General features: G+C 36.5%; 1 protein-coding gene across 1 annotated transcript in view; it reads right to left on the bottom strand.

The window, feature by feature from the left end:
• Positions 1-11,026, bottom strand: part of LOC104618456 (lysine-specific demethylase 4C-like) — a gene marked incomplete at both ends in the record, with an annotated part of 50,488 nt that overhangs the window by 20,229 nt on the left and 19,233 nt on the right. The window contains 3 exons of the mRNA XM_010284052.1: positions 354-430; positions 1,984-2,200; positions 3,027-3,208. Of these exons, the coding sequence (XP_010282354.1) occupies positions 354-430; positions 1,984-2,200; positions 3,027-3,208 (476 nt within the window). The remainder of the gene's footprint in view (positions 1-353; positions 431-1,983; positions 2,201-3,026; positions 3,209-11,026) is intronic.

Genomic DNA, 11,026 nt, shown 5'->3' with positions numbered 1-11,026 from the left:
ATTCTTCAGCTGCCCAGACATCCATACCAAAAGTCTAAAATATTTAGAGGAAATCACATTTTTTCTCTCTCTTATGTGCATTTAAATTTTCCGTTGTTTCCTTGAACAATGCTTTACATACAACTATATTCTGTTAGCCAATCCTTGAGTATATAAACCTACTCTGTCTATGAAAATGCTATTATATTTTTGATTGAAATCTAGTCATATTTTACAAATAATTTTTCCCCAGCAACTGTGTATTCAGAAAAAATACACAGACTGCATTCCACATGCAATCATGCATGTGCTCCCTTTTTTTTTTTTCCTTTATCTCTAGTGTGTTAGATAACTAAGCAATGTGTGAAACTTACGGCTGTCCAGGCTTCTTTTCTGCATCGAGAACACAACCATTCATTATGGATTTCATGAGAAGGAACACCATAGCAACCTAGAGTAAGAGAGCTGGATTGATTAATATATTCTGCCTTTCTATCTATGATGCCATACAATTCAACTGTGTATATACACTAGTAAAACACACCTCCTGTGACTAAGGAGACTTTTCCAATCTAGGCTTACTGCTAATTCCATAGTCTATCAGATATGTAAATTAGACAAACAAACACTTTTCCCAAAACTCATGCCCCACACCCAAAAAAAACCAAACCAAACCAAAAACCAAACCAACCAAACAAAAAACCCACAAACACCCAAAAAATCAAACCCCAGGGAACTTTCTATTTTCTGCCAGTTCAACAGCATATCAATTGTCTCTCCGGTAAAAATGTACAATTTTAATTAATGCACTGACATTTATTCTATGCAATTATATTGCACTTCCATGTAAGAATTTCACATGGACCTCTTAGAGTTAATTATTTAAGTCCTCCTGCCTGTAGAAGATACTGCAGAAAATCCATGCATTCATCAGTCACTCTTGAAATAAAAAAGAATGCAAGGTGAAGAAAATCACTGCATGCCTAAAGTCAATAGCAATATTCACAAGTCTGCACACATCCAGAGAGTAGTGGTCAACGGCTCAATGTCCAGATGGAGATCGGTGATAATTGCTGTCCCTCGGGGGCGTGTGCTGGGACTAGTACTGTTTAATATCTGCACCAGTGACACAGACAGTGGGATCAAGTGCACCCTCAGCCAGTTTGCAGACAGCACCAAGCTGAGTGGTGCAGTTGACATGCCTGAGGGTCAGGATGCCATACAGAGGGACCTGGACAAGCTCGAAGAATGGGCTGGTGTGAACCTCATGAGGTTCAGACAAGGCCAAGTGGGGGAGATATTACTGCAGCCTTCAAGTACTTAAAGGGGGCCTATAAGAAAGAGGGGACAGACTTTTTAGCAGGGCCTGTTGCAATAGGACAAGGGGTAATGGTTTTAAACTAAAAGAGAGTAGATTCAGAATAGACATAAGGAAGACATTTTTCACAACGTGGGTGGTAAAACACTGGCACAGGTTGCCCAGAGAGGGGGTAGAGGTCCCATCTATGGAAACGTTCAAGGTCAGGTTGGATGGAGCTCTGAGCAACCTGCTGTAGTTCAAGATGTCCCTGCTCATTGCAGGGGGGTTGGACTAGATCATCTTTAAAGGTCCCTTCCAATCCAAAGATTTCTATGATTCTATAAGTCCTCGAGCAGAATTTTCCCTGACTACTTAATAAGGACATACTAACATCACAGAGGGGTTTAAAATATGAGAAGTAAAAGAGGAATTTTACAGCTCAGAATTGAAACAAGAGTCAGAAGTTTGTGATTATTGAAAGTTTACAGAAAAGTTAATTCTTCACTATTTTCACAGCAATCATTAACAAGTAATACAAAATGTAATGTAGTTTTTAAAAAAATTTAGCCAGTGACTCAAGCATTATATATGGAAATGTTCTTCAAGTACTTAAAAGACATACTGAAAGACTAGTTAATTATTACTTATCAATAAAACAAAATTTGAAATTACATTTTTTACAACTGAATAATTAGCTTATTTACTTGCATGAACCCGTACACAACACTTTGCACAGGAAATCAGACGACTTGTTCCATCTTCTTCAATAAAGGCATTTGATAGATAGTTTTCAGTGTTTTCTTCACTATAAATAAAACACATCTCTGGAATAAGAGGCTTAGTCTTTTCATTTTCAGCCATCAATGTTTCTGCTGAATTTGCCTCCCTGAAAGTAGGACTTTCTTCATCATGATTGTCTGGCTGGAAAAAAACCAAGTTTTCTATTTAAGTAAAAGAAAGGAGAGTCTGTCTTACTCTCCCTTTTGGCAATGATGAAATGACTTCTACCCTCCCAGATCTTGCACTAACAATGTAAGAGTTTTATGAGAAAATTAACTGCTTCTAGGTATATATCACAGTCATTCTATAGTTCATTGATTGTTCAAATAACTGTGAAATCCAGAGTAGCACTCAGCCTGCAAACAACTGTTATTGCAGCTGTGTTCAACGATACTGTACCTCTAGCTCCCTTTGAGCCCTTTAACTGGGTCTGGTGCTATAGAAGTTTTCTTCCTAGTTCCCATGCTGAGGAGATTCCAGTTTATCAGCTTCAGAATTAGTAACATAGTACTACAGAAGCATTTTCAGCTGGCATTTGACAAAGGAATTCCACAAGCCAGTACCAAACAGTGCTCTGCATTAGACTGTTTCTATGGGAATATTATTCATGAGAAGGCCTAAGTGCTGTGAAAACACTTAGTTCTTCAATGCTATGGGAAGGAGGAATAGAAAAGGCTCTGATAAAAAGCATTTGAAGATGGACATATAAGGAAATAGCTAAAAAGTACACCTCCAAATGTGAACATCAATCCTACATAAACCCTAGCAGAGGGCATACACTGTCTGCAACCAAGGATAAACATAGGTGCACAGAGCATCAGTTCTAATTTTAGCAACAGTGAGTTAATTTACTTCTCATACAAACCAAATTCATAAGCTAATCTTATTTCTAATTTACTAGACATTAAGTAGCTGGGCAGGTATTTAATATTTCACCCAGAGATGGAGCTGTTACAATCTTGCTTACCTTGTAGTACGGCATGAGAAGGGTGCAAATGGCACAGTGTGGTTCCTTTTTTGCACAAGCTGCATTGTATTCTTTTTCAGCGTTGAAATTGCGTACTCTCGTCTGCCAAAGGTAGACCAGAGGCCTGGCCCATGCCTCTGTCTCTTGAACTTCCTCTTCAGTTAAAGTAGTCTCAGGCAGTTCTTAAAGAGAAAAACAATTAGTTACATTGTAGTCCTGGAATAAGATAAACAACAAAGATTTTGTCATGTGTGCTAACAACGAAGATTAAAAAAATGCTGTAAGAAGTCTGTGTGTGAATACAAATGCAGAAGTCTAAAAGAATTATGCATCGGGACAAACACACAAAAAAGTGCTTTGACGCCTGTCATGAGCTGACTGCTCCACATAGAGCGTAAGAAATTATGTCACTAGCTCTGCTGTTTACAATTTGTATTCATATCCACAACATTAAAACTCATTCTCCCACTCCTTAATTCCTCCAACCTCTACCCACTATCCCTCCATGCACTTTTGCCCTAAATTCCTTCCGGACGGAACATGTTGCAACGTGCCAAGCAGCACCAGACAAATCACTCGGTTCACCCAGAACGGTACCTCTCAACTCTTTATGGAAACCGACACTCAACGTCCAAAGGGAAAAAGAGACAATGTTATAGCCAGGGAGTAATGGCGAACAATCAAATCTAAGATGTAGCTGGACACACACGCAGGACCCCACTATGGGAAATATTATTTGGTAATATCAGTGATCTGTTCTGGATGTTGTAAAAGTTTGTGTTACTTATTAGCAGTGTTTCCGTGCAGGACTGCATAAAGGTGACTTTATGAAATTAAAAGCCTCTAGGGAAAATGGTAAAGAAAATCAGACTGGAATTCAAAGACAAATAGCCTATTCAATAGGAATAATATAAAAATGTAGTAATTTGCTGTTGAGAAAGATGTGGAAAAAGGAAAGCTGTGAAAAGGAAACTGTGTGTAAAACCCTTGCCCCAGTGAAATCAACAGCATAATTATTAATGATCCATTTCTTAACATCAGAATTTTAGCCTAGTTACACATTTGAGCTGGTTGGATACCTCAAGGTATCATCACAGGCAACCTAGTGACTTTGCCATCTATGAAATACACAGATTATGAGGATGGAAATGTCTTTTCATTCTAGAAAGGAAAGCATTGCTGACAGAAGAGGTTAGGTATACTCTTCTGTCCTTATACACTGCTCTGATTAATGATGAGGCCTGTGGTTCTGTTCATTCAAGTGGACAGTGCCTATTAAATATTTCATGATCAATGAGAAGGCATGTAGGTGTCAATTAGGATAATTAAAATAATGTGACTGTAGGAAGGAAAAAGTGGAAAATTATTGAATAGAACTTGCAGATAACAAAAAAGTTCTATAGCATACAGTCCTTTTCTAATGAAGTATTTAAGAAAAATTGTTTATTTCAGAAGAATATTCCAACAACAGAGAAATGTTTAATGAAGTACATTAAGCTGAATCACCACATTGCTTTAGCCCATGACTGCCTTCATCCACTTTACAAAAAAGCAGAGGCTTTATGGGTCTCTTCCTATGATAAATTGTCATGCATTGCTAACAAAAGCACTAAAAATTGACAGCATTTTGAATAAAATATGGATTAAAATATTTGTCTACAAGCAAGCCAAACATAGCAAAAATAAATTAATTAATATATCTTGCATTTGAATTTTAGTCCATCTTTTATAGTTCCTCGAGCTAACTAATATCAATTCAATAAACATTTGCCAATAATCCAGGTAGAAGGACAAATACAAAACCACCAAGTCAATATTCAGCAGCAGAGCTTTATGGTTAATAACATAGCTGTAAAAGAATAGTAGTGAAGAAATAGCTGAACACATGGAAGAGATGAAAATACAAAATACCAGCATCACTTTTATAGCTTTCTGAATTACTTATTTTTTATGTTAAAACCTTAACTAAGCTTTTACTTAAAAACATTCCGTCCAATCATATTTTTTGTATTGCATGCAATTTCCCAGAACTCTAAAATAAATAGCTCTGAAATCTATGCCTCTAGTTCAATTTCTATCTATTTAAATTTTCCCTTACAGAACAGTCTCACAAGTGGTGTCTTCTTTGATAACTTATTTTCTGATTTTTCTCTTTGACACTGTTTTCTTTCAGGAGTTTATACTGCCACATATATAAAATATTTTAATTATAGTTGTGACCTCACAGAGAATTCAAGTCTTGATTGTGCCTGATGAAGGAAACAAAGAACACAAAATTTGTTGTGTAGGTTTGTGAAGCTTTGTAACTTACCCCTTCCATTCCATATCTATTATCCACTTTGAAACTGACACCTTTGATTGCACCACTCCTTATCACTGCTGAATAATTCTCCCGTGAGATTTGAAGTCTTCACCCTGAACCTCAGCTTATTATGCTCCTTTTAGTCAAAATTCTATCTTCGGATTTCCAGTCCTGGAATTAACTCCAGGACGATAGCTCTAGTTCTCTCACATAGTGCTCTGGTTTCCCACTGCCTCTAGCATATTCCTGAGTCCATGACCATATTGTTTCTGCTTTTGATGAGTACAATATTTATATCTTAATTACATATAAACTCCACAATTTCAGTTCACTCTTGTATGATCCTTACAAATCCTTTCCAGACCAAGGGACTGAAAAGAATGCAAGAGCCAGGAATAAAGCTGGCAGCACTCTTACAATATTTTGTTGCTTGCAAAAGTTTTGTATTTATTTTCAAACCCCATTCCAAATGAAGCCATGGACAAAGTGTCATATGCAGATGTACCAGACCACATCTTCCACAATCTCCAAAAACTTTATTTTAATAAATTTACTTCCTCCTTTCCCTCTTTTCTTTTTCCCCTTTTTTTAAAAAACTATGATTAAAGCAACCACTTCCAGTTACTTATTGACTAGAAGCAAACCCTCCTCATTTGCCTCTGATCTCTAACATCTCTAACTATGGATTCTATCTCCTTTGAGGTATGACTGTCAATGCTCCTTACTGCAGTCTCTTAGTCCCTTTGCATGAACTTCAGCACCTAAGCCCACTGCTGCATATTACACCCTGCAATCTCTCACTCTTCGCCACTATAACAAGCCCAGAAGCACAGTCACAAAAGGAGAAATACCTGTCCTCCTTTCAGAGGGAGACTAGCTAACCCATTACTTTTTAAAGGAATGTTACACTAACAGTATACAAAATTAAGAATAGACAGAATGGATGTTCTTAAGGGATATAAGCTTTGTCTCATCCTCTGTTATCACTACTGTATGGCTTGTGAATTTCAGTTCTCTTCAAGAATTTCCTGCACAACCTTGAGCTTAATTTACCATCTTTCAAGGGCTTCAGAAATACTAGCTCATTTCCTTACAATCAACATTCACCCACCCACACACTGAAATCAGAAAATGTGAAAAGAAATTAATATTTTTTAAAAAGTTATAAAGTATGTGACTACCATTACAGAATATGACAACAATACTGCCTTCAACAACTTTCTCACCAGGTAAAATATACAACCTTCTCTTTAAATATTCTACAAGAGTAGAAGTTTCACTTTGTGTGCTTTCTCCAAGGTGTGCCAATATCATTGACAGGAAGAATTTCCAGTCGATTTCCAACTACTTTCTCAGGTAGTACAGGTGGAGTTACCTTCCTGGTTTCCATTAAGTCAGAGAAGTTATATACCATGAATAAAAACTGAGAATCTGGTTATCCAAAATAGGCAAAGAAATAAAAAACAGCTCTCTAAACTGTCTGAGAGAAAGCACAAAGTATATAATCAACTAACGTAACAAATGCTGTTGTCTTAGCACAGTTTAAAGCCTTTCTTCACTTGTCCAGTTGATAATTCCAAATTAGTATTTATGTCCCAAAAAAATAATGAAAAACTTGAGGGCTTTTTAGACTTTTTTTTGCTATCTGTCCAGTACTTCTCACTTCCTTTTATTCTTTTTAATGACTCCCTCCTTTACTTACTACATAACTGAAGAGCAATCAATGACTTAGCCTAAAGTAAATTTACTTTCCTGACTCACATTGGTATGTGTGGTTTCAGGGCAGACATTCAGGTGCCTTATGTTGAGCTCAGTGTGTTTCGATCAGATATGTCTGTTGGAAGTATGGAAGTGCCCAGCACTTTCATCTGCTTCTGTGTAATGGTATAAAGGACACAAGGCGACTGCAACCTCCAATTGCCTCCATTCAAAATCTACCTTAACAAAGGATTCTCAGACTAAGAATGGAGAATAATTTGTGGTGTCCATACTGCCTAAAAAATCTCAGAAGCTCCACTGTCACAAGCAGGCATACTTTCTACTGCAACTACATACCAGTGCTGTTTCCCAATACTCAGGACCTGCAAAAAACATGGTGGAAGTCTCAGTTCCCACAGTGAAAGGGATTCAAACACTGCCCTCCAAAAATCACACATCTATGTTATGCATTTGACTTATGCAATGCTGCCAACCAACAGCACTCTACATGCCATTATTCAGTCAAACCTTCTTTGCAATAAACTGGCCCGGCTCTAAAAGCAGCTACCAGTGGCCCAAGACAAACAATCCAAAAGATTCAGGTCAGCCACTGCAGTGATATGAAACACAATATATGTCTACGGAGAGCATATTCTTTCTACACTTGAAATGGAGCTAGGGAATCTTGATTTCTACGTCTGCTGTAACCTGGATCAAATCATTGATGCTTCCTCACAGTTCATTGCCAGTGAGTGCATAAACAGGACTCTACAGATGTGTAGCAGAATTCCCTGGTGAGAACTGATGTTCCATTTGCTTTTTCCACCTTTTCAGTATAAAACTTACATTACAAATTAAGATTTAATCAAGACAAAAGTGAATAATGAATTCTTGATATACTTTGGTGAAGAAAAGTCAAATCAACTTAACCATAGTACAGGATACATCTTGCTGTCAGAGGGAACAAAAGAAAATATGAGAGTTGAACCTGCTAGGCAAGACAAGGAAATTCAATATACATTTGCAGCTCAATTGACAACACTGTTCAAGAGATTGCAAAGTCTCATGCATAAAACATAGGCACATTGACAAATACTCAACGAACCATCTTTAAAGTCTTCAGTTGATATATTCCTGTTGTTTAATCCCCATCTGAATCATAACACTCTACTTTAGATATAGTAATTATTCCCACAGCAACAAATACTGTATCAAAAATTGAGGCCATCAGCTACAGAAATAAACATCTCTTTAGCAGAACACTTTCTCACACAACACCATGTTCAAGAGTAAATGTTGTGCTTAACCTGAAATATAAGTGCTACTTATAGGAACTCAGAATTGCTTAGCAATGCAACAGATCTATAATTATCTGGTTCGCTTTCTCCCACTGAAACTCACTCTTTTCCTGAGACTATTTGTCTCTGGAGAACTTCAGTAGGTAAGACACTGTGCTCAGAGGCTGACTATACAAAGATATATATGCTCAGTCCCTACTTTGAAGTGAAATTTCAGTATTTTTTCTGATATATGATAGGAATCATCCAGTACACTTTCTCAGAGTATATTAAAACTCCACAACTATAAGAATAAAGTAGAGAGTTTTTTTACTTTCACTGCAAAAACAGAAATCCTCTGGTTATCACATGAAGCCTTTAGTATCTGGAATGTGACATGCCTGAGAAATTATATGAAATAAAAATTAAGTAACCTACACTAAAATAAACTATTTTTACATGAAAAAGGACTCTCTACACAACAACTTGCACCATGTAAAAATTCAATTAAGCAATTTTTTTTTAAACAGAATAAAAAAATAGGACACTGTATAAGAAAGAAAAATAAAGACTTGTACCATTGGAAACATCTACATAGATGTGACCCAAAAACTCATAGCTAAGGCAGATCAATCACAGGTGGGAAACAAAATTAAGTATCATAGAACTTCTATAACCTATCACCCTTGTAAAGTTCAAAATATGACTATAAGTGTACATTGTAAAATAAACTCAAATTTCAAACCAGCTCCTGCCTTTTCAGCTTCACATCACCCTTGTGTAATGAATGAATGCCAAAGAGACCTTCTAAGATCTAGTTCATTAACACGGATGTGTTACTCAAAGGAAACGAATGTGAAATTATCATTCACAGTTTCAAGAATTCCCTGATGCCAGTGAAAGAAACAAAAAAACACACGATAATCTTATCTTTAAGCAACTTAAAAGGAGCTCCATGCTCAATTAATATTTTCTAGGACAGAAGAAGAAATCTTGGGCATCCCGTAGGTGGAAGAGGACCTATTACTAAGCAGATACTCCTTCATTCTGCCTAACAAACACTGACAGTCTCCTAAAAACCTTCTTGATGATGGATGTACATTTTGTATGTAAATCAGGACACTTCCTCTAATTTACACTTTAATGTTCTATGCATCATGTGACCAATCAATAAACACCTGAAGATGAAGAAGGCTCAGAGGACATGTTCAAGGGCTCTGTACTTTTGAATCTCAGAGAAGAATCTAGGGAATTACTGCCCATAGGTGTTGCAAAGAAAGCTGAATTTATCTCAGCATAAAGAGGAATAGAGGGTGGCCTTTTTTTTTTAGATTAATGGCTGTATCAGCTGGTTGTGTAAATGTTCTTCCCTGAGTTAACCAGACGATTGCAAATGTCTTCTCCAGACAGCCAGACCAAAATACAGAAAGTGTGTATGCTGCTCAGTCCAACAGAGAGTATAAAAACTGAACATTGAATAAAATGAACTTTGAAAAGACCAACACGTTTGAGCTGACTTCAATTCACGTATTCTTTCCCAGTAAATGGTTATATTATACCCAGCATGGTGACAGTAAGCATATACAGTTCATATAAAGGATAAAAAATTTGGGATAAAAAATCAGCATATACAGACCAGTAATGGGAATCACATTTACATTGTAAATTGCAATATGTATGCTCTATCATGCTTGTATTGTGACTTCAGTACATTGCTGTATCACTCTGCTAATGCAAAATCCTGTGTAACATCAAATATCTTCCAGTAAATTTGTTATTAAATACTAAATACTTCTTGTGTGGGACATCTAAAAGAATCCAATCAGAGAATATCAGACTCTGGCACAAGGAACACAGAATTCAGTTCTTTAGTACTGGTACTTCAATTGTATTTACAAGTAAAAAGACTGACTTGAGTTCTGCTAGAGTGTTAGGCAGTACAGTCTAAAGCAGCCAGAAATTTCCTGAGTAAGATGTAAACCTTCAAAGTTGCAGCATATGTTTAAATTAAGTTCAAAGACCCTTTACTGGATAAGCTTTTATAATATACCCTGCTCGGATTCAAACACCTTATCAATACGTCATTAAATGTATCACTGATTTTGGTATACTTTGATAATAACTATGTGGAGTGGCCTTCACACAACGAGAGTGGCATTTCTCCCTCTTACAGCCTCCCAAGGAGAGCTTATCATGCAAGTCTCTTAGTATGCATATTTTTTAAAATACTTTGATGTGAATGAAGCCTGTTTCTTGTAACTTCTGTTACAATTACATTTTTAGCTGTAATTGTATCACATATTCATGTGAAGTCTAAAATGGATCAATACCAGCCCCCAAAAAAGTATTAATGGAATGATGTAATGCGGGACATTCCTATGCATTTAAAAACATGTCTTTACTGCCACCCCTAACAGTGGTCACAGATCTCAATTTTCCATGAACCACCACAGCATTTTTACCTCACTGCAAGTATAATGCTTTGTTGTAATATTATTTTACCAGATACAATTCATAATAAGGTTAAATATTTTGTTTCCTGAGGGGATAGAATAAGGGCTCTTTTTTGCAAAACAAAAGCAGAAACACTTGATGAGCCAATTAATGACTTTAAATAAATACATTACAGTTGTTAGAAACGTTACTATATCCTATAATAATTCAGCCATAGTCATACTGTTACTACAAGGTGATCAGCAATGCCAAACTCCATACTATTTCCT

The sequence above is a fragment of the Phaethon lepturus genome, unplaced genomic scaffold (genome assembly GCF_000687285.1).
Source record: "Phaethon lepturus isolate BGI_N335 unplaced genomic scaffold, ASM68728v1 scaffold12663, whole genome shotgun sequence".
Lineage (NCBI taxonomy): Eukaryota > Metazoa > Chordata > Aves > Phaethontiformes > Phaethontidae > Phaethon > Phaethon lepturus.
The sequence above is the reverse complement of the archived record's forward strand: the minus strand, read 5'-3'. Positions and strand labels throughout refer to the sequence as shown.